Source organism: Chiloscyllium plagiosum, unplaced genomic scaffold, assembly GCF_037043375.1.
Source record: "Chiloscyllium plagiosum isolate Xiang-an unplaced genomic scaffold, Cpla_swu_hap1 HiC_scaffold_45, whole genome shotgun sequence".
Classification (NCBI taxonomy): domain Eukaryota; kingdom Metazoa; phylum Chordata; class Chondrichthyes; order Orectolobiformes; family Hemiscylliidae; genus Chiloscyllium; species Chiloscyllium plagiosum.
In genome coordinates, this window is record NW_028270183.1 from 86,744,439 (window position 1) to 86,768,954 (window position 24,516).

A 24,516-nucleotide genomic window follows, 5' to 3' on the forward strand; every position below is an offset into this window, starting at 1 on the left:
GCTGCCTTTCTGAAATAATATGTTCCAAAATGGCCTGAGGAAGGGAATTCCAGATTTTGACCCAATTACAGTAAAGTATCGGTGACATATTTCCATGTCAGGATGCCGAGTGTTTTAGAGAGGAGCTTACAGTGGTGCTGTTCCCTTGTATCTGCTGCTCCTGTCCTTCGAGATGCAAGTGGTTGTGGGAAGGTACTGTCTAAGAAAGTGGCTAAGTTACTGCAGTGTAGTATTTTAGATAGATCATATGGCAGGTACTAAGAATCAGATTTGGAGGCAATGGACGCTTGTGGATGTGGTACTGATCAAGTGGGATGCTTTGTCCTGGACAATGCAAAGCTTCTTGAGTGCAGTTGAAGCTGTTCCTCTCCAGGCAAGGGGCGAGCTGTGCTATTAGCCTCCTGACCTCTGTCTCTTAGACAGTCAATTGTCTTTGCGAGTCGGGAGGGTGAGTTACTCACTGCAGTATTCCTAGCCTCTGGCCTGCTCGTACAACCATTGTATTTATGTGGAGTGTCCAGCTCAATTTCTGAAGAACAATAAAACCCAGGGTGTCGATGGTGAGGGATTCAGTGATGGTAACACTATTGAATGTCAAAGGGTTTTGATTAGGTTGTCTCTTATTGTCAATGGTCATTGTCTCGCAGTTTTGTGGTGTGAATGCTATGTGCCACTTGTCAGCTCAAGTCTGGAAATTTCCAAATTTTGTTGTGTTTGAATGTGGACTGAGGAGTCACAAAAAAGTGCGAGATTAATGCAGATTTCACTTCTGACCTTTTGATGGAGGAAAGGTCATTGCTGAAGCAGCTGAACATGATTGTGCCAAGGACACTTTCTTCAGGAACTCCAACAGAGATTTGCTTTGGCTGAGACGACTGCCCTCTAACAAGCAAAGCCATCTTTCAATGTGTGAGGTATGACTGCAGGCAGCAGGGAGGTTGTCACCTGATACCCATTGAACTCAGTTTTGCTCGGCTCCATAATATCACACTCTGTCGAATGTGACCTTAATGTCAAGGGCTGTCACTCTCCCCTCATTTTTGGAATTCAGTTCTTTGTCCATGTTTAAATCAAGTCAGTAATTCAGACATGAGCTGAGTAGGCCTTGCGTAACCCACATTTACACAGGTTATTGCTGAGCTTGTGCTGCTTGATAGCAGCTTCCTACATCTAATTCATGATTGAGCATGGACTGATGGGGCAGTAATTCGCCAGGGTGGTTTGACCTATTTTCTGTGCACAGGACGTGCCTGGCCTATTTTCCACATTGTCCATGCCAGTGTTTTAGCTGTACCGGGATTGCTTGGCTAGCACAAGTCATCAGTATTATTGCCAGAATTTTGTTAGGCTCTGTAGCACTTGCAGTAACCCCTGCACCCGCCCCCACCCCCCCGCCCAACAGTGCCTTGATTTCACATGGAGAGAGGCGAATTCCCTGCTGACAGGTATCTGTGATATTGGTGATCTATGGAAGATGCCGAGATGGATCAGAAAATTGGCACTTCTGGCTGAAGATTGCTGTGAATACTTCAGCCTTAACTTTTGCGCTGATGTGTTGTGCTCTCCAAAGCAGAGCAAGGGAATATCTGTGGAGCTTATTCCTTCAATGAGTTGGTTAATTATCAACTTTAATTACGACTTGATGTGGCAGCACTGTGGGCTCAGACCCCTGTTTCCTGAATGAATGGTCTAGCCACAATATCTCCAGACTATAATTCCAACCCCCACTCCATAATGTGGATATTCACAACAGAAGATCCTTTGTATTGTGTAGATTCCAACAATGCATCGTATATTCGCTTAAATTGTTAGTCTCGAAAATGCTTTACTTCACAGACTTTAGGATATAATGTTCTGGTTTCAATTCTTCTCTCCGACAGGCAAGGCCATCGTTGTCACACTGGCTTTCCTCCTCACTAATTGCAAAACCACACGTTTTTCACCTCATCTTTGAACTTACTGATCACAATTGCTACATTCTTGACTAGATCGTTCACATACGCTGCAAACATCAAAGGATCCAGCACCAAGTCATTTCTTCTGTTTCATTTTGGGAAATGGGAATGGAATTGAATACAATGTTGAGACCAACAGCAATGTGTGTTTGTTCTTAACACTGTCAGTGTGTGTTCACCCTCAGAGGCAGGAAGACTTTGTGCTGATAATACGGAAAGTAGCGCCTGATGTATCATTCTCAGCTGGCGCACAACTTCCTGTTTCTATGTGCCAGCAGCAAGCCACACATCTCACTTCTGATCAGAAAATAAACCCAGGGGATGCAATCTGGCGGAAACATCTGCCAATGTGGCCTATATCAGGACACAGAGTATGAAGCGATCACATTGAAGTGACATTTGCAAATCGACCTTTCGATCTCTATTTCACGGTCTGATTCCAGGACATCACTGGACGAGTCTCTCGACCATCTAACAAGCTCATTCGATTCATTAACGTCTGGGACATAACGACATGCACCTTATCATGTCTTTGATCTTGTACAACTTGTTACTCTCTCTTCAGATTTAATGTTCCCAGTTTTTGATTCTGTCTTCTGTATCCATCACCTTCCCAGCCGAATACATTCTGATGATCTGTTTCCGAAAGTTTGATCAACTAAACAAATAATACAGTTTTGTACAGACAGGTATTTCAGTGTGTCAAATCAACAGACTCAATATATGGAGAGATCACCTTGGCTGTATCTAATTCTGACCGACATTGAATTCAAATAAACCACAGCACTGTATGGTTTCAAACTTTGCAAATCCTCTCTCTTTGAAAGAGCTTGTTCTAACGGTCAATTATTTTCTTGGTTATTTCAGAAACTATGACTAAAAATCCCTATTTTTAACAAAGTTTCAAATATTATTAAAAGTTGCAGCCCTGGCATTTCCTACAGTGAGCTTTGTGGTGTTTAAATGTTCTGGTCAAAATGTGCTTCAAGCAGAAGACTGAAACATTGGTTTCTCCGAGTTCCCAGCCATTGCACTTGCAGTTCCACAATAACTGCAAGCGATTGATAATCCCCAGAGAGAACAGAATGTCCAGGCCCTGTACACATCCAAACGCCATGATGTCGGCCTCGAAGCCCTCCGTTTCTTCCTGTCACGCCAACCCAAGCAGTACATGCTCAAGCTCAACTACATTTCCTTTCAATCCTCCCACTTCCTCCAAACCAAAGGGGTAGCCATGGACACCTGTATGGACCCCAGCTATGCCTGCCTCTTCGTCATATATGTGGAACAGTCAATCTTCCACAGCTGCACTGGTATCATTGCCCACCTTTACCACCGCTACATTGATGACTGTATCAACGCCACCTCATGCTACCACAAGGAGATTGAACAGTTCATCAACTTTACTAAAGCCTTCCACCTGACCTAAACTTCACAGGGACCATCTCGGACACCTCCCTCCCTTTCCGAGACCTCTCCACCTCTATCTCCAGTGACCGACTAAACATTTACTGCAAGCCCACTGACTCCCACAGCTACCTGGGCTACACTCCTCCCATCCAACCTCCTGTAAAAATGCCATCCCTTATTGTCAATACCTCTGCCTGCACCGCACCTGCTCCCAGGAGGACCAGTTCCACCATAAACATACCAGATAACCTCCTTTTTCAAAGACTGCAATTTCCTCTCCCATGAGGTCGACGATGCCCTTGAACCCCATCCCTCCAATCGCAACAGGGAGCCCTCCTGGTCCTCATCTTCCACCGCACCAACCTTGCATACATCATATCATCCTCCGCTGCTTCCAGCACCTGTAAACAGACCCAATCACTCGGGGTATATTTCCCTCCCTTCTCCTATCTGCATTCCAGAGACACCATTCCCTCCGCGAGTCCCTCGTCTGGTCCATGCCCCTCTACCAGCCCACTCCCCACCCCGTCACCTTCTTTTGCCACCACAAGGAGTGCAAAACCTGCGCCCACACCTCCCCCTCACCTCCGACAAGGCCCCAAATGATTCATCTGCAGTCAGACACAACTTAAAATTCAGACCATTGCACAGAAGATAGACGAGCGCTCACAACATTGGAAATGATTTTGTTTGATAAAATAATCCATCGTAGACTTCCTCAGAGCAATTCGTGTTAACAAACTTGTTTTTCTTTTGTGTGTGGGGGGTAGCGCACGAAATGTTACTTTAATCCGATTGATGTGAAAAAAAATTGCACTTAAGAAGTTGTTTGAAAACGTCTATCACAGTAGATACGCGAGTAAATTTTACAAATCATTGATCAAAGGGGACAATCTTTTTTGGACTCGAGGAAGATCCATAGTGATATTTTGTAAATGTTTGGAGCTGGGATTGTTTTCAATTTTTGACTAAGACATTGGCGTATTTTCCCCTATGGTGGGGGATTTCAACAATAGGGAACATGTTTTTCCAATGAGAGGAGAACAATTTTAAACAGGATATCAGAGACAACCTTTGACACAGAGAATGGTTTGTGTGTGGGATGATTTGGTGGTGGATACTTACAACCTTTAGAAGACATTTGGATAAGTAAATGAATATCAAATGTTTGGAAGGATATGGGCCAAGTACACACAGGTGGGATTAGTTTAGTTTGGGATTATGACTGGCATGGACTGGTTGGACTGAAGTGTCTGTAACCATGCTGTATCACTACATGACTCTATGACTATTTATCAATTTTTCTCAATACTAAACAGTGCTGTAGTGATCCTTGAATGAACTGTTGATGTTAAGGTTGCGTCTGAGGCTCTGCGAATATTTCCTTCAATGAGAGGAGTGACTACTTCTCCAAGTTACACAACTGAAAATATACTTTTCTCCAGCATTGTTGCTGTGTTGATTTGTTTTTTGCGGAGGTGGTGGTTATGGTTTGCAGTTGGCTTTCCACAAACTGGTCAACAGTGAGACAAAATATCTTTGATCCACTGCAGAAACTCCACCTGCTTCCAGTAAATGAAACTGGGAACTCAAGGACCTTTTCTGTAGTCAGCTTAATTGCTGCCATCTATTGTATCTGACCGATTAAAGGGAAAATGAATCAACTAAAGTAAAATCCTACCAAACAAATTATATTTTCCCATTTACTCACAATGGATGCATTTCACTTGGTATTTCTCCATTTAAAAGGAAAGTCCCTGAATACAGCATTCACTGTATGACTATCAGAAAACAGGACATTGAATGCAATGACGTTTGTAAAAGCTGGAATAATGCACCAAATCATTTTTAGAGGTGTCTGAATCACTGCTTTCTAGGAAGTGAAGAAATTCTCTGCATTTTACAGTTTACAGTCTGTCATAGTATTTGACACAACGTGTCTCACAGTGATATAACTGGGGTGACACAACAATTATGATCAATACAAAAACCTATTCAGCCTCCATTGTTTGAAACTAGTCAGTGTTAACTTGCAGTATTAGTTCTGTGCGGTTTAATGCCACTATCACTATTTAATTTGTAAAAGTGTTGTGTAATTTTCGATACACCAGTTGGGGATTTTGAGAATCAGCTCATGTGTTACTCTGTGAAGTATAAAACAGTATTAAAATTTATCAAGAATGATCAGAATTCACTAGCGCAATTATGTGATGAAGATTTATCGTGACTTTATTTTGCCTGTGGTTCTGAAAATTTAAAATGATGGTAGATTTTTGATTTGTTTTATGCAGAGCTAGTTATTGTGTGACCCAGTCCAGAAAATGTAACACTGTGACTATCTTGAATACTGGGGCCAAGGGACCATGGTGACAGTGACTTCAGGTAAGACCCTTAAACTTTCTTAGTGACTTTTTAAAAACTTTCTATTCATGTGACTAATTTCTGAATTAAATGAAATTCAGATTCTGTGCTGAGTTTGGTTTGGTTCGGATTGATTTTTGTTCAGACTGATTATAGACTTCAGTTAAGGCTCAGCAAATAGTTACAATGGGGATGATGGAGTCAGTTACTCGGTGTATCTCTTTTTGATCAGATGAGCATTCTGTGTGGCTGGGTTACTTGAAACACCTAATGTCTCTTAATCAGTCAGCTACAAATAATGTTCAATGTCAGTGACATCCTGATTGTGAATTTTATTATCAACAACAAACGCTAAGAATTCAAAGATGTTGGAGATATTACTAAACATGATTAAAATATGCCAAAATATCATTATTCACTTATTGAATGTATGTTCTTACCCTGATGATATTTTCTCATTTATTTTGTTAATTTTGTTGATGACAAGCAGGTTAGAAACTGTCATAAAATTTTCTTGCGGTGCTATATTGCATTCTGTTGATTAGATTCTGAGTTTGTTTTACTTGATTCTGTTGAATTTAGTTGATTGGATTTTGGCTTTGTTTTAGTTGATTCGTTTTGAAATGTGTTGATTGGATTCTGACTTTGTTTTTACTTAGTTTTGTTGAATTGTGTTGATTGGCTTTTGAAATTGTTTTATTTGATTCTGTTGAATTGAATTGTTTGGATTCTGATTATGTTTCATTCAAATCTGTTGTTTTTAGTTGATTGGATTCTGATTTTATTTTCCTTGATTCTGTTGAATTGAGTTGATTGGATCTTATTCAGTTTGTGAAATTGATCAGCATTTTCATGCTTTCTGTAATCGGTGTTTTCTTTCTGGTGAGGAGATTGACTCTCTGGATTAGTTTTCATTACCAATATTTGTGAAGTTCTTTGGTATTTCATGAATCATTTCTGCATTTGCTAAACTTATATGACACATTTTTCTCTGATTGATTGAAAACATTACAAACCATTTGTAACGGTCTGAAAAACAACTGAAGGCAGAAACCCCGAAGTGTGAGAAATGAAAAAAAAAAAGGGTTTTGAATGCATTGACTTAAAAAAAAAATTGTAAACTAACTGAATTTTGTTTTGAGTAGCCTCATTCAAAATAAAATTTGGGACTAAAATCTGAAACTGCAGAATTGATCAGATTATGTAATTGAAACAAACTTAAACTTATAATGTGGTAATATTTGTCCATTCAATAATTTTGTTTTGACAATGAAGTGATTAATCAATATATGCCTTCAACCGCTCTACTGTGCGCTGCACAAGATTGTCACGATCCAGAAGGGTGTACAGTTTGGAAATAAATTGAACTGTTGCCAGAAACGTTACAGCTTTAAGTGTTAAGTCCCCTGACAAACAAGGCTGCTGTTATGACTTGTTATTTCTATTCAATTTAATCATTAGTTTGCTGGATTCTGAGCAGCTTTGTTAGACTTCAATCTGGGTTTGTTTTGTGAGGTTACACCATGTTCTTGGTTCTGTTGAAAATGTTTGCAGAGCTAGTTCTGCTGCATACACACCGTGTTGTGATCTGGTGATCATTGACCTGTTGAGGAGGGACTGTGGTTGGGTAACATTAAATGTGTTATATTTGGGAAACAGTTTCTGGTTTCTACATTGTTTTTTGCAATGTTAACCGCTCCAGGTTCCTCATTCAATGCAATCAGCATGCGAGTTTAAATTTCATAAAGCCTATTATTAAGTGAAAGGCAAATCGCAAAGGTTTTAGAAATGAAGGGAAAACAGACACCTTCGGGCGCCATTTTTACTGAAAAGTAATAATTAAGGATTAATCTAATCCATGCTTTACAATCCACATTCAGAACTCCACTATCTAGTTCAATCACAATGTCTGTCTTTAAACAGTTTACAAGTCATAGAGAAATATAAATAGAACTTGAAAAGTCTAATGTTCTAATAGTTCTTGCTCTTGAGCAAAAATGCCATGACTGTGTTATAATTAATCAAGAAACACCTTTCAATTCCGCTGTACACTACATACATATTTTTCTGGCTGGAAAAGATCATTGACAAAAACCATTTGGAAATTCTGCTCCATTCTATGAAGAACAGGTCAATTTCACTGCTTTGATAAGTTTCACACGTAACTTGAGTTAATTAATTGTTATGTCCCTGATTAAACTGGATTTACAGGATAAAAATAAAACATTAACTGAATTATTTAATCTGCACAGTGCTTTAGGTGTTCCCAATCTGTGCATTTTAAATAAATAGTTACATTATACAACACAACATCAACTGAAGAGTCATTCTTTTGGAAACAACTGCTATCGTGAATTATGTGACCAAGGCCAAATTTCGAATTAATTAAAATATTCCACTCATGACCTCGCAGGGCAGCTTGGTGTCTCAGTGGTTGGCACTGCTGCCTCCCAGTGCCAGGGTCCCAAATTCGATCCCACCCTCGGGTGACTGCCTGTGTGGAGTTAGCACATTCTCCCTGTGTCTGCGTGGGTTTCCTTCGGGCGTTCTGGTTTCCTACCACAGTCCAAAAGGTTTACAGGTCAGGTGATTGGCTGTGCTAAATTGCACACAGTTTTCAGGGATGTGTAGGTTAGGGTGCATTAGTCAGGGGTAAATATAAATTAGGGGGAATGGGTCTGGGTGGGCTACTTACTGTCCAGAGGGTCAGTGTGGAATTGTTGGGCCAAATGGCCTGTTTCTATACTGTAGGAACTCTACTCTTAAAACCATGGGAGTGCTTGCTGAAAACCCAGAGAGTTCATTTTACATCGGTGTGTTCAGACGGATGCAGAGTTCACAAATTTGCACAAGACATGAACTAGAGGATAACAGAGCACATTGTTTATTCAGACACTTAAAATAGAGTAATATTTATTTTAATAAATATACTTGACCGATTTATTGCAATGTAGCGATCGGAAGGAATCTGCTCACATTAGTTAAGTGTGACAATCATTTAGATTAGATTTCCTGCAGTATGTATCGGGCCATTTGGCCCAACAAGTCCACACCGACCCTCTGAATAGGAACCCACCCAGACCCATTCCCCTACCCTATATTTACCCCTGACTAATGCACCTAACACTATGGACGATATACAATGACCAGTTCACCTGACATGCACATCTTTGGATTGTGGGAGGAAACCCACACAGACACAGGGGAGATTGTGTAAACTTCACATAGGCAGCCACCCGAGGCTGGAACCGAGCCTGGGTACCTGGATCTGTGAGGCAACAGTGCCCACATTTACTGAGACATCCGCTAAAGCGGGCAACTCCAGACAGAAGCGTGTTTTCAATTCATACATTTTTAAACATTTTCGTTCATTAAAAGCAGTTAACAAGAAAATGACCTTGCCCTAATACCTTCAACAGAAATGCTTTCCACACTGGAATTCAGTATTGACTTTATGCAGTGCATGCAAAATCTCCACAGTTCACGGAACGTTTTAAGAAATTGTAAAAATAATTTAGAGATTAATCCATTTCCTCCGGACCTGTGCTTTAATTGGCGATATTTCCCACCTGAATAATTTTGTTAAATACTTATTAAGTTTATTAACTCAGTGGTTATTTATGTTATTGTGAACACATTCTCGTTCACATTAATCCACCAGTTAGTTTCTCTGATGAATGTTCAATTACAGTGAATATATTTGACGTGAGGAGTTGAGCAATGTATCCTCTAGGATTAACTCTGTTGTACAGTTTGTTTCAGTGCTATCTCTGTCTAACTTGTCAACGGTCCTGACCATTTGTAAATTGTCCAGTTCGGATACCTGAATCTCAGACAGTTCAATTTCATCTCGCGCTTCAAAACCACTTTTATCTGCCAGAATTACAATATTCAATTACGTGCCTCAGAATTGAGAGCCCTGACTAAGTTGTTCCAATCAGAACAAACGTTTCAGGAACAAAAGGCAGTTAGCAAGAGTTTTGAAATTGGTTGTTGGCAACAAGAGATATTTGATTGAGCGAGGCAGAGGGAAATATGCTGTATATTTTCTTTGTGCCTCAGTTATGCAGGACATGTTTCGTGTCACAATGTAGAATCAGAATTTTTTTGCATCTTATTATTTGAAAACCTATTATCAGCTTTTAATGTCACTGGCAAAGGTCATATTACACTTCAAAACATTTTAATCTTTTTCAAACTAAGTAGACCGTCTGGTGCAGCAACATTCACAGGGGAAAGAGGAAGGGAGTTCGAGGTTGGAATCCAGTGACAGTGATTTGATGGCAATGCAATTCCTAGTTTTATTCCTCTGTAGGTCCCATAGAGTTTGAACAATTTGGAGCTGCAGTCAAAGCATTCTTGGTAAATGTTGAAATGTTACTTTCATTGTACAAACATTCTGGAACAATCCCTGGTTCATGGAAGGTGTTAATAACTAACATGGTTGATGTACTGTCAAAAGAGGTGGGCTGTGTTCTCCGTGATCGTGTCGAGCTCATTGTGTTGTGAAGTTGTAGTAGGGTCCCTGATTCTGTGCCAGGTGGCCTGTGTTCACTTACAACCTGTTAGAGAGGTATGTAACACATCTCTTATCAGGTTACTTCAGTGCAAGAAAGCAGATTGACATGTTTGGGTGTTTGTTGGAATTCCACTCACACAGGCCAGTGAAATCTATTCAATCGCTATCCTGACTTGTGTCTCTTAGATATTAAACAGAATTTTGGTGGTTAGCAGCTTTTTTTAGATCAATATTTGTTCACAAGCTTTTGGGCATTACTAGATGGGGTTAATGGAGGAAGTGCTCAAAGAAATCCCAGCTTTTGACTTGCTGCTCTAACAATATCATTTATAACTAATCCAGAATGAATCATTTTCGAAGCATATTTGATGAGATTATGCTTAGGCCGTATTACCTTATATTAAACCAGTGCTTTAGCTGAATATTATTGTTCAGTACGATGGGGGTTCTGCTGAATCCAACACTTGCAGCAGATGGTGATAGCTTTTCAGTTGGTCGTCAATTGCTATCTCTGACCATCCAGTACCTCTGCTAAGAATTCATTTTCCAACAGGAGTCAAGCCAACGTAATCACTGTTTATCTCAACAGGTGTGAGCTCTTGTGCCAAAAACATGAAAACAATTTGCTGAAGAGCAGGTCTCTGTGTGCGAAAGGTTAACCTTGCCTTCTCTCCACAGGAGCTGCTAGACCTGCTGAGTTTCTTCAGAAATTTCTGTCTTTCATTTTGGTTTTCAAGCATTTAAAGTTTGTTGTTTCATTGAAAAAAGTTCTGTTCGATTTAACACGTTCTTCAGAGAAAAGATACATTTGAACAAATTGCGAATGTTCAGAGATATTAAATATCAAAGAATCATTGAATTTGAGCGCCCTGATCTCGAGCTGTAGTTTCACAAGAAACTATTATGAAGTAACAACACACTCCAGAGTGCAGTGGCTGCTGTAAGTGGGTGGAAGTTCTTTTGATCACTCAAATAGAGAATGTCAATGATCCCGTTCCAAATAATCAACAGAAGTATTTTTTTTAAAGCATGTGAAACAATTAATTTGTTGAAATATTTTATTAAAAATATTCACAGCCAGTGCTAGCTTAATGAATGACACAATTATAGGAAGGTAGGAGCAAGAGGAGGGCACTCAGCCCCTCGAGCTGTTCCATCACTTACTTAGATCATGGTACATCTGTGAGTTAAATCCACAGGTCTCCCTTTGGCTAAAACTCTTCAACAGCTTTGATTAACAAGCAAAATACTATCCCAGATTTACTGATTCGACTGCCCATAACAAAGGGAGACACCATTTCTGAAAGACATTCCTGTGAGTACTGTGACACAATGAGGCTGGAATTAATTGCTCAGGAAAGTAAACTTTAAATCTCTGACAATTTCCAATTGAAACATCCCAATCATCATATTTCTTTAATTTAGCACTGTACTTCTTTGGAATAAAGAAATATAATGTGTGATTGCCTTGCTAAAAATGAGGGAAGCTTCATTCCTATTGTATGATTAAGAAATAGCTCTGTTCATTCAGTGAAAACACAGTCAAATCACACAAAAGGAAACCATGTCATCTTGTGTAGACACAAACCTAATTTTCAATTCTTCCAGCGGTTGTTTGAATCTCTAGACAGGTGGCTAGACAGGTGGAAGTGTCAAACTTTTTATATCCTTGAGAAACCAGTTGTCATCAGCCTATTTGACTTGCTGAAGTTTGTGTGGTATTAACACATTCACAGCGCTGTTAGGAAGTGAGCCCCATGGCTGTGATTGAGGAAGAGGAAACGGGCAGGGAACTAGGTGAGAGTCAAGTTGAAGTCTGATTTGGAGGAGAGCTTTCAGGAGAAGCATTTACAAGCATGTGCGCCCTTATCCTCAAGGATCACAATTTTGGAAGATGCTGCCGAAGGGAAATATCAGCATGCAAAATGGAAGCTGAAGAAGGTATCTCGGCCCCTCTAGAATGCTATTCCATTCATGGGATCATCATTAATCTTGCTGCTCACCAGTCTTCCCAACACACTGATAACATTGAACCTGATTGTTTTCTGTTCAGCAAAAGAATGGTGAACCTTTGGAATTCTCCACTACAGAAATTGATTGAGGATAAAACATCAAATGATTTCAATAAGGAGATAGATTCCTTTAATCCTTAAAAAAATGCTACGGATATGTGGAAGAAAGGGAAACGGGCTGCAATATTGGTTGAAAGCCATGAAGACATTGAATGGGGCATGGTTTGTCTGTTTGCACGTAACGCCAACATTGGTGGTATAATTGGCAGTGAAAGTCATCTAAACTTACAATGAGATCTTGATCAGCTGGGCCAATGGGCTGAGGAGTGGCAGATGGAGTTTAATTTAAATGAATACGACGTGTTGCTTTTTGAGAAGACAAATCAGGTCACAACTTAGAGTTAATGGAAGAGCACTGGATAGTGATATTCAACACAGGACCCTGAAGGTCCAGACTCATAGAGTCTTACAGAGTTAATGTTAGGGCACTGGGTAGTGATGTTGAACACTGAGAACCCTGAGGGTTCAGACTCATAGATTCTTGAAAGTGTTGTCTCAAGTAGCTAGTGTGTTGAAGGTGTTTGGCATATTTACCTTCATTGGTCAGAGCACTGAGTGCAGGAATTAGGGTTTCATGTTGTAACTGTCCAAAACATTGGAATGAACTGCCAGAGGAAGTGGTAAATGTAGAGATAGGTCCAACATTTAGAAGACATTTGACCAGCTATAGGAACTGTATAGGTCTGGATTGATATGGGACAAAGGCAGGCAAGTGGAATTAGTTTAATTTGGGAACTCTGGTGAGCATGGATGAGCTGGAACAAAGGAACTGTTTCTGTGCTGTACGACTTTATGACTCACTGACTTTATGGTGGAGTAGGCTCATAGTTGGAAGGTGGTGAGCAAGTGAGGGGCTAGATTGGGCATGTGGGAGAGTTTGGGCTGATAGGCTGTGAGGTGTTGGCTGGCTGCTGGGTAAGCTTCCATGCACTCTGTCTGGCAAGGTGGCATCGGGTAAATGGTAATGGTCACAGGATAATTTGGTCGAATTGTGCTTGGTAGGTGAGGGGTAGTTTGAGCTGAAATGCAGGAGATCTGTCTTTGCCAGGCTGGTTTATGGAGAGGTGGGCAGGATGCCAGGCTGGTTAGTGTAGAGGTGGGCAGAGTGCCAGGATGTTTCGGGGGTGGAAGGTCACTGTAATGAAGTGACAGGTGGACGTGTTGTCAAAATGCAAAGCTCGGAGTCTGGCAAAATGGTAGGTTGTGAAGCACAGATGCGAAAGGAGCTGGGATTCAATGTGCACAGGTTGACTTGGGTAAGATGAGAGGTCAGTGATCAAGGGCTGAGGTCATGTCTTGGGTAGTGGGCTTTTGTCAGAGGTTGTGAAAATGATGGTGTCAGGTCCAGTCAGGGCCAGATTCACTATGGGCCAGTGCAGGGCGGCAGGAGTGTAAATGAGTGAAAGGAATTGAGATCATATGTCCATCTGCAATATAGAATATAGAACATTACAGTGCAGAACAGGCCTTTCAGACCTCAATGTTGTGCTGACCTGTGGAACCAATCTGAAGCCTATCTATCCTACACTATTCCATTTTCATCCATATGTTTATCCAATGACCTTTTAGATGCCCTTAAAGTTGGCGAGTGTACTATTGTTGCAGGCAGTGCGCTCCATGCCCCTCGTACTCTCTGAGTAAAGAAACAACCTCTGACAACTGTCATCTATGTCCTCTCCTGCTAGCCATCACTATTCAAGGAAAAAGACTTTCACTGTCCACCCTCTGTTTATCTTTTATGTCTCAATTAAGTAACCTCTCAACCTTCTTCTCTCAAACAAAAACAGCCTGAAGACCCTCATCCTTTCCTCATTAAACCTTCCCGCCATACCAAACAACATCCTGGCAAACCTCCTCTGAACTCTTCCAAAGCTTCCACATTCTCTCTATAATGTGGTGACCAGAACAGTCCACAATACTCCCAAGTGCGGCCACACCAGAGTTTTGTGCAGCTGCAGCCTAACCTCGTGGTTCTGAAACTCAGTCCCTCTATCGATGAAAGCCAACACAAAATATGCCTTCTTAACAACTCTATCAAACTGGCTGGCAACTTTTAGGGATCCAAGTACATGGACACCGAGATCTCTCTGCTCAGCTACACTACCAATATGGATTGCCTTGGATGTGTTTCGTTTGATAGGGATTGTGTGTTCCGGGCATGAATGGATGTCTAGCAGGGTAGGGTTTGTCAATGTGAGTGGAAATTTCGGTCTAGACAGAGTAAGTGCAGTGGTTAGTCTGAAAGATGAGGTTTGGTGGTGAACTGCGTGTCAGTTTGATCGTTATTAAAGTTAAAGATTACTTGTTCATTTCTCAAATCATATTTACGTAAATACTCAGCTGTAATACTCCAAGGTCTCTGAACCTTAATGGTCCTCCATTTCTCAGAGGCCTCCAGAATTCAGATAATTGTAAATTAGATGTTTCAACTTCCAGACAATTGGCATGAGTTCAGCCATGACAGCCATCCTCCCCGTCCCAGTGCTCAGCTCCTGCCTGTGCTGCTGCTGCAGTGACCTCCCTCCCAGAGAGAACATTCTGCCTTGCATTGATAAGTGAGGAAGGCTCACTGGGCCTGATTTCCAAGTATGGGGACGGCAAACACGAGGGGACACAACTTTAAAGTGAGGGGAGATAGGTATAAGACAGATGTCAGAGGTAGTTTCTTTACTCATTGAGTAGTAAGGGTATGGAATGCTTTGCCTGCAACGGTAGTAGATTCACCAAGTTTAAGTACATTTAAGTCGTCATTGGACAGGCATATGGATGTATATGGAATAGTGTAGGTGGGATGGGCTTCAGATTAATATGACAGGGCAGCGCAACGTCGAGGGCCAAAGGGTCTGTATTGCGCTGTAATGTTCTATGTTCTATGATTCACTCTGATTTCTCTCCGGGGTTACTGCCAGCTGTTGGGTATTACCAGCAGCACGGTACCTAGTGGAGCAGCACGCTGGTTCCGTGGTTAGCGCTGCTGCCTCACAGTGCTAGGGACTCGGGTTCCATTCCAGCCTCGGGTGACAGTCTGTGTGGAGTTGGCACTTTCTCCCCATGTCTGTGTGCGTTTCCGCCCACAGTCCAAAGATGTGCAAGCTGGGGGAATTGCAAATGTTGTGTTCAGTGATTGGGAGGTTAGGTGCATTAGTCAGAGTTAACTGTAGCATAATAGGATAGGGGAATGGGTCTGGATGCGTTACATTTCAGAGGGTGGGTGTGGACTTGTTGGGCCAAATGGCCTGTTTGCACACACTGTAGAATTTCGATGTATCTGCATTTCCTTGTTTTGTATTTTGTGAAACTTCACTGCTCTTCACAGCAATCCAGTGAAAGTGTCAGTTGGTGAGATCTTCAAACAGTTACTGGGGTGGGATCAGGATGTTCTTCTTCCTAAATTATGTGGTAACGGTCAAGGTCGAGGGCATGTTTCTAAAGAGGGAACCAATGATCATGATCAGCAACTGGTAGGAACCAAAAACAAACTCCAGTTATGCTGTAGACTTAGCGGGAGCATACTGGCAAACGTTTACAGCTGAGGATACATTTGAGTAACTGATAAGGTCAAATTAACAGAAATTAACATGCTCAATTGGTCATTCTATTGTAGAGACACCATCGCTCCCCACGCTTTATGGCCTGGTCTCCTCCTGTCAGGAGCACAACACCGGTTCTGTGATCTTTGGTTGTTTGGCGATGGACTATTCCCCTGACGTCACCAAGGTAACCTGGAAGAAAGGTGGGGAGCTAATCAAGAATGGATTGAGGACTTACCCCTCAGTGAGAAACAAGAAGGGAACCTACACCCTGAGCAGCCAGTTAACCCTGCCCGAGTCAGCGGTAGATTGCCCCAGCAAAATCTCCTGTGAGGTTCAACACAGCGGGTCACACAAGAGCAAAGAAATGCCATGTCCAGGTACGTGTTGTGGGAACTGAGATAAACAGAGCATCTGGGATTAATATGAACAAGGCATTATTTATAACCATTTTCACAGAATCACCTTATACAGCACAGGAAAAAGGCCCTTTTATCCATCCAATAACAGCCACCTATCAATAACAGCCACCTAACTATTCCAGTCTCATGTGCCAGCACATGATCCATTGCCTTGTGTGACTTGCCCTTGCAAGGATACTTCATACTTATGATGAGGGGCTCAGTCTCTACATGACTTATATGTGCTGAGCTCCAGGCTAACACCACCCTCTATTTGATTTTGTTTTCCCCTGAGGTCCACTTGGAACCTCCTGGCCTAACCTTCACCCTGTGCCCCTGAGGTATTGATCTCTCCATCAAGGGGAAAGGTTTCATCCAGTTTACCCTGTCTATGCCTAAAATAATTCTAGACATCATGATAATCTTCTCCCTAATTCTCCTCTGCTCCAAGGAAAACCCCTGTCTATCTAATCTAGTTTCATAACTAAAACTCTCCAACCCAGGCACGATCCTGGCAAATCTCATCAATACTGCCTTCAGTGTAATCACATTCCTTCGATAATATGCACACAACGCTTCAGTATGGCCTAACCAGTGTTTTATTAAGTTCCAGTATCGTCTCACCACTCTTCATTGTCAATGTCTAGGCTAATAAAAGCTAATATCCTCCCACTTTCTTAGCCTCTTTATCCAGACAACACAGTACTGTAGGGGATCGGTGGGTACATGCACCAAAGATCCTCAGGCCTTTCCAGGGTTCCACCATTCAAAACGTCATACCTCACAGATTCTTCTGCCGAATTACATCACCTTACATTTATCCAGAATAATTTCCATTTGCAACTTTTCTCTTCACATACAACCAACCCTTTTACATCCTCTTGCAATCTAAAGCCATTATGCTCATGACTTACCAACATGACAGTTTTCATTTCATCTGTGAATTCACTGGTTAATCCTCCTAAATTTGAGTCTCAATCATTGGTATGGAAGAGAAATAGCAAAGAAATCAACACAAATCCCTACAGAACACCAGAAGACATAGATTTCCAGTCACGCAGACACCCGATGACTATTATCCCCTGCTCCCACCACTCAGCCAGTTCTAGATCCAATCTGTCAAATTACCTTGGATCCCATTGGCTCTGATTATTGCTATCATCTGGACATCGAGTTATCTATCTGAAAACTACTATCAAATTGTTACACATGACTTCCTCTCAATAAAACCTTGCTGAAAATTGTAGATTTATCTTCCAAATGAAAACTAATTTCACTACTCAACAGTTTCCTTACCACTGAGACTAGCTTGATAGATCTGTGGTTTCATTATTTATCCCTTCCTTCGTCCTGCATAACAGTGCAATGTTGGCTGATCCACACTCACTTGGCACAACTGCTGTGGCCAGACAGGAATTCTAAATTATTGTCAGCGACCCAACTATTTCATCCTTTGCATCGCTCAACCGCTTGGTATACTTTTCATCTGCCCTGGAAATATAACCACTTTTCATTCAGCAAGACAACACAGAACATCACGTCATGTGTCCTAATTTCTGAAAACTACATCACAACACTCCTCCATGATTTCGGTCCCCACATTGTCCCTCTTACTAGTGAACACTGACACAACACATTCGTTTTGACCACAACCTAATCCTCCGACACCACTCCAATAATAACACTTAATGGGCATTACTGATTCCCAAATAATTCTTTTATTATGAATGAGCCTGTAACTTTTAAAAATATTTTCCTTTATTATGACTGCTATTATTTTCTCATGGTCCCTTTTGCTCTTCTAATTCCTTTGTCTTTCAAACTCCCCCTTGCACGTTCTGTACTCCATACTAATTTCTATTGATTTGAGATTTCAGTATAGACCTGAAGCCTCCCTTGTTTCTCTTTATCTCACCCTCCATGCCCTTTGGTGTCCAGAGCCCGCTGCATTCTTGGTCCCACGCAGTGGCTTCCTGGGAAATGACCACCCTGTGATTTTTCTATCTCTTTCTTAAATTTGTCACACTGCTCTGACCCAGATTTACCAATAAGTGTCAGCGTCCAGTCCACTCTGGTCAAGTCATTACCTGATCTAACTAAAATTGTCCTTCCCCTTTTCAGAACTTTGGGCCAATTTCTATTCCTTTGCAGTACAATCTGAAATCCAACTGATTTACCATCACTGTCTGCAAAGTGCTCCACCATTGATGTTTTACCCACTGGGTCGACTTCATTCCCTAAAGTTAAGTTCAGATTCACCCCTCTATTGCAAGGTCTGGATTAAAATTCTCTGTATTAAACACATACTTTGTTCAAATATTCTCCTGGGGGCATTTTCAGAATTGTGCTCCCTCTAAATTTTTGACAAAATGAATATCCAAGCCTATGCTGAGGAAGTTAAAAACCTCTTTTCTCATTTCCCTATTTAATTTACATTTCTCTGAAATTTGCCCATGTATTTGCACTTGGTCTTTTGGACCTATAGTAAGGTCTATCGTGCTCTCCCAGTAGTTATGTTTGCTGTATTTTGGTTTTGAAGTACTGTCCATTTGCCTTTGTTCGAGGAGGTATCCATGATTTCATTTCTCTTTACAGCCTAAAATACTCTTGTCAGAATTGCGACAGACGCAACATTCTGTACCGTGCACCCCCGCCCCCATCATTTTCCATCTTTCCCTGTCTCGCCTGAAGGCACTAAATCCTGGAATATTGAATAGCCACTCCTGCCAGGCTCTCAATATGTCTCCGTGATAGCAACGGCATCATTTCTTCATTTATGCCAGTAATTCGTCTGCCTTGTTCATCATACTCTGTCATTAAAACGAATACCATCCAACGTTGCTATCTTTCTTCTGATGTTACCGGCCTGTTGTTTCTGTGCCTCCTTGACTCCCTTGCTGTGTCCTCTAAGTTTAGCCTTTCACATTTGTCCTGCTTATCTTTCTGTGTGGATCCCAGCTTCTCCAGCACTCTGCACAATTATGATTCTTGTATCCATGAACCACAAGAAACCATGATATATGAGAACTGATTTCTTTGTTATGAAATTCGTCGGATAATGTATGCGATGTGTTTCCTAAAGGTCCAGATATTCTCCCACCAACCCTTCTCCTAACTGTGAGCTCCAGTGAAGAAATCGCAAGCAGCAAGTTTGCAACCGTCGTCTGTTCAATCATCGAGTTCCGTCCGAAGTCAATCACCGTGAGTTGGTTGAAAAATGGCCGACCCTTGGATTCTGGCTTCTTCACGTCTCCCGTGTGTGAGGCGAACGGGAACTTCTCGGTGACGAGTCGGCTGATGGTCCCTTATGGTGAATGGTTCAACAGCGCGGTTTATACCTGCCAGGTCACTCATGGAGAGAACATTCAAAGTAAAAACATCACCGCACTCCAGGGTAAGAGACACATACTGAGAGAGCTACAAATCATTCTGAACTCTGATGTGAATCAAACACACGAATTTATCAGGCGTAGTAAACAGCACAGTACAGCTTCACATTTCCCAACATGCCACGGATCTCATTTCGGTTTGAGTGTTACATTAGCATTGCTTATAATTCAACATTTTGGCAAGTCAGAAAAGCATGTTTCCTCTCTGTTGAAGATAGATATATAGACAGTGAGCTTTTTTAAATAGTTTGTTGCCTGACCATGCTGGGAGAGGCATTCAGAGTGCTGAATCCTTGCCTAATAGCCGCTTCAAGGATAAGTTTGGGGGTGGAGGGGGATATTGGATAGATATATGATTGAAACATAGAAAATACTGAGAGACTGAGGTCGAGTGAACGTGGTATAGATGTTTTGACTGGTAGGCGAGACTAGGACCCAAGGGCACAGTCTCCAAGTCAAAGTTGCACCCTATAGAACTGAGATGGGGAGGAATTTCTTCACCCAGAGGGTGATGAGTCTGTGGAACTTGTTGCTGCAGAGGGCATTGGAGGCCAGGCCATTGTGTGTACTCAAGCCAGAAAGAGATCGGCTCTTGTTTAGTACGGGGAGAAGGTAGGAGAATGGCTTTAGACCGAAACATCGATTTTCCTGCTCATCGGATGCTGCCTGACCTGCTGTGCTTTTCCAGCATCATTCTGATCTAAACTCTGAATTGGCCGAACAGCCTTATTCTGATCCTCTATCTTATGATGTTGGGGTCTCAAAATGACGTGGTTAAAATATGCAGTGACCCTTACTTGAAAATAAATCAATATGCGTTCAATGCTTCATTCCATGCTCAGGAATGACCTGTTGGCTTTGCACATTGTACGACATCAATTTTTATCTGATACTGAGCTCTTTAACTTCATTTATGGGATCAGACCACAGACCAAGTGGGTATCACATTTGATGAACTGGGATAAACGTGATCTCACTGAGCTGCTTTAAGATGCTCTCTGTAATGAGTGGATGCGGCAGGAGAACAAATTCTGCTAAGAATGCTACAATAGGGATGAATGAACTAGGAACTCGAAACATACTGATTTAGCCTGGTTTGGGGTGGCGATGTTTACACGGTGAGTAGTGGGTGTCTATAAAATTAGTGTACATTTCCATCGCGTTTGTAGATTAATTTAAGACGCTTTTGTTTGTTTTTTTTTCTCCCCTGCTCTATGAAGAAATGAAAAAATGCAGCTTGGTAAATAAAGTGAAAGTACAGACCAGTTATGAACTAACTGAATGGAGGGAAAGACTTAAGGAGATAGGTGTCCTTCCCGATATCCAATGCTGTACTCAATGTCTTGTTTTCAGATCTATTCCAAACACAGCCCACGAGGAACAATGACATAAATTCGAGAATGACATCACACCAATAACGCAAAGTATTTTTGATCACGTTAAATATAATGAACAGTATTGCCATGGCTGTTCACCGCTCCTGTAACACTTTAGAACTCTGCAAAGAGAATAATTATTATTTATTATAATTTGTCCAAAATTTGGGATGTGATTTAGCATTCAACGTGACCAGCAGCACTTGCAACTAAGGGTTATGAGCATGGAAATGGACTCATTATATTCAGATTACTCTTGTCACAAGTATCAATAGATGGTCTGAAGTGAGAGACAAACTCCGAAAGAATGGTCATTCCATGGGTTACATAATGGTATCTTTGATGATTTTACTTTTTTCACAGGTTTCGCTTGTTACAAAGCCAGTGTTCTTTCGGAATAATTACACAGGGTATGGCATAGGTAATCACAAATGTTTCACAGATCAAAATACATCAACAATAGTAAGCATCGTTTCAGCAATAGTTGGAGTTGCCATTTTGAAGGTGGTGTCTTCACCCTGTGAAGAAGTAATCTGAAGATTGGGTGTTTATATCATAAAGGGGCATTTTTCATTGACTTTGATTTTTGTTTCATAGAAGATACCGAGTGCCACCCTAACACCGTTAAAATCCTCCCACCGCCAGTAGAACAAGTCTTACTGGAGGCGACGGTGACGTTAACCTGCGTTGTGTCCAATCTTCCTTCTGGAGTCAACGTGACCTGGAAACAAGAAAAGAAGCCTCTGAAATCAGAGATTGCTGAGCAGCATGGACAGAATCCCGACAGCGTGATCAGCAAATTAGACATTTCTACTGAAGCCTGGCTGAGTGGCGTTACTTTTGAATGTGTGGTGTACCATCAGAATCTGCCGACTCCGCTGAGAGACTCCATCCACAAGGAGAAAGGTGAGCGGTGAGATTAAAACACAAAGGATCCCATGTGTAAATCAGATCCAGTTACATCAATGGCAGGCTTTGATTGGGAATGAACAAACACCATTGGGGGCATTAATGATGCATCTGAAGGCAGGGTAGCTAAGTAGCTGATTAAGAAGAAGATGGACCAAAGGATATTGCATTCTGATTAAGTCAGATATAATGGGAAGAAGCCTGGGCCGTGACGTCACCATCAGCAATGACAATTGGGCAGAATGCCCTTGTTGTGGGCTGGAAACATGGAGGCAACTTTCACATTAAACTTTACTTTTTTTACTGAACAGAATGTTTTCTAAAGGAGCAGACTGAACCATACTGCTCCTTTAGAAAACGAAAGTGAATAAATCCCAAATTAAAAATGGCTTATCGTAATATTTAGTGAAATTGTGATATTGGTTCAGGATGTTTTGGTTGAGTTTATATTTGTCTCCAATATTCTGCAGTGATTAATCCGCTGGAGCCATCAGTGTCGGTCCTCCTGCCACCAACAGAAGAAATCTCCGCTCAGAGGTTTCTCTCCCTCACCTGTTTAGTGAGAGGTTTCTCCCCCCGAGAGATCTTCGTTAAGTGGACAATCAATGACAAGCCAGTGAATCCCAGTAACTACAAGAACACCGAGGTGATGGCGGAGAGCGACAACACCTCCTTCTTCATCTACAGCCTGTTATCCATTACAGCGGAGGAGTGGGCCAGCGGTGCTTCTTACTCCTGTGTGGTGGGACATGAAGCGATTCCATTGAAGATCATCAACAGAACAGTCGATAAATCCAGCGGTAAACCGAGTTTCGTAAACATTTCACTTGCACTGATGGACACTGTTAATTCATGTCAATAAAAATCTCAAAGTTGCATTTAATAGTTGATCGGAAATAATGAAGTGTTTCTTTTCCTCCAGCTGTGAGTTAAATACTGAATTAGTTGTTTCTCACTTTGACTTACATTCCATCTGTGTATTTAAAGTGGATTATTAACAGGTCTAGGACGAGTGTCTTGTGCAGTTAATGTTCCCTGCTCAGATGCACTCTGGGTCAGAGACAGAGTAAAGCTCACTCATTGCAGGATTCCACCAAGTACCTTATCCATCCTAAATCCCTCTGTGACAAAATCTGACAATGTCCATTTTATGTCAAGGGTAGGGCACGAGTTTTGAACTTGATGTTTTTGATTCCTCCCATTTGACATTCTTACAAAATTCATGTCAGTTTTAAACTGCCAAATTGCACCAATTGGAAATGTAAATTTAAGACATTTTAAAATTAAATTTGATTGGAACATACGAATCGTAAAGAGTGCAGAACAGTTTGAATGTGACCTTTGTTTCTGGGGAACTGCCAGGGATCTTGCGCCAGCGCATGAGTTGACAGAATGTATCTTCACTTTCACACCAAAGAGAATCAACAGTTAAGTTGTTGTGGAGCAGAGGGAGGGGAACAATGAATGGTCTGTCCTCTTGCTCCCTGTGCAGAGTTTTCATGGTAGATGTCCTCTGTAATGTAACCCAGTTGCTAACAGGGACAGTCAGCTTCTTGCTTACTGTCCAAAGATTTAACATTTCCATGCAAAACAATACCTTTGAAGCATGTTAGACACGCTTGGCTCTGTTAACAAATGATTAACATTGATTCCCATAATCCGAAACTGGTGTTTGCATCGTCCCAGTTTGAATTCCATAGTTTTGTCTCAGTTTTCTGGAGCACATGGGATCAATTCTGGTATTCGAATACCTGATATCATTTTGTTTCACATACAGAACCCAAGTAGATACTTTCTAATAAACATATTCAGAAATGTTATCTCTGGGGCAGTGGGGATTTGAACTCACGCCTTTTCTCTCATAGACAGAAGTTCTATTACTGCAACAGAAGAGTTGCTCATAAAACGCTTATCTCTGCACGACGATGGGAAACGTTTCCTGCAACACCAAGGTCAAATCTAATTATGGGCAATGCATTAAAATTAGAACAATAAATTAGAATAATGAAAATTACAGTCTGGTATAAGAACAGATGCAGAGAGATGATCGCAAATACACACGCAATGACACATATACGGGCTCTCACCTAAAGACACATATTTATGTGCACACTCAAATGTGCATATAGATAAGATGTCACACACGCATACTCGCACAGAGCCACACATGCAAGTGGTACTTGAACACTCACCTAAGCTCATACAAAAACTCACATACACCAAAAGAAAATCATTTGCACAAATGAACAGGAGGACTCACATATAACCATGAGAAACATCGACACACGGTAACACACAAATGGGCATGAATACATATACATTCATACAGCACAATGCGTACAGACATACACACATGAACACACAGATACAAATTCCGAAAAATGTCCTCCCACATGTCAACTCACACAGGCACGTACGTGCACAGAGATAAACATTAATATCATTACTTTCCCATTTTCAGAATCACAAACATACGATGACAGAAGCAGCTTAATTAGTTATTTTTAAACCACATTGATCAGCATGTATACAATATCACACGCACACACAAATTCAGAGTCTCACATGCAGACACACAAGTGCATAGATGAACA

General features: G+C 41.3%; 1 gene segment (V, D, J or C); it reads left to right on the plus strand.

Annotated features, from left to right (window-relative positions):
- Positions 1-5,679: 5,679 nt before the first annotated feature.
- Positions 5,680-22,805, plus strand: LOC148136787 (Ig heavy chain C region-like). The segment is given in 5 exon segments: positions 5,680-5,747; positions 15,922-16,227; positions 19,331-19,642; positions 21,611-21,919; positions 22,393-22,805. Coding segments are annotated over 5 exon segments (1,338 nt in total).
- Positions 22,806-24,516: the final 1,711 nt, after the last annotated feature.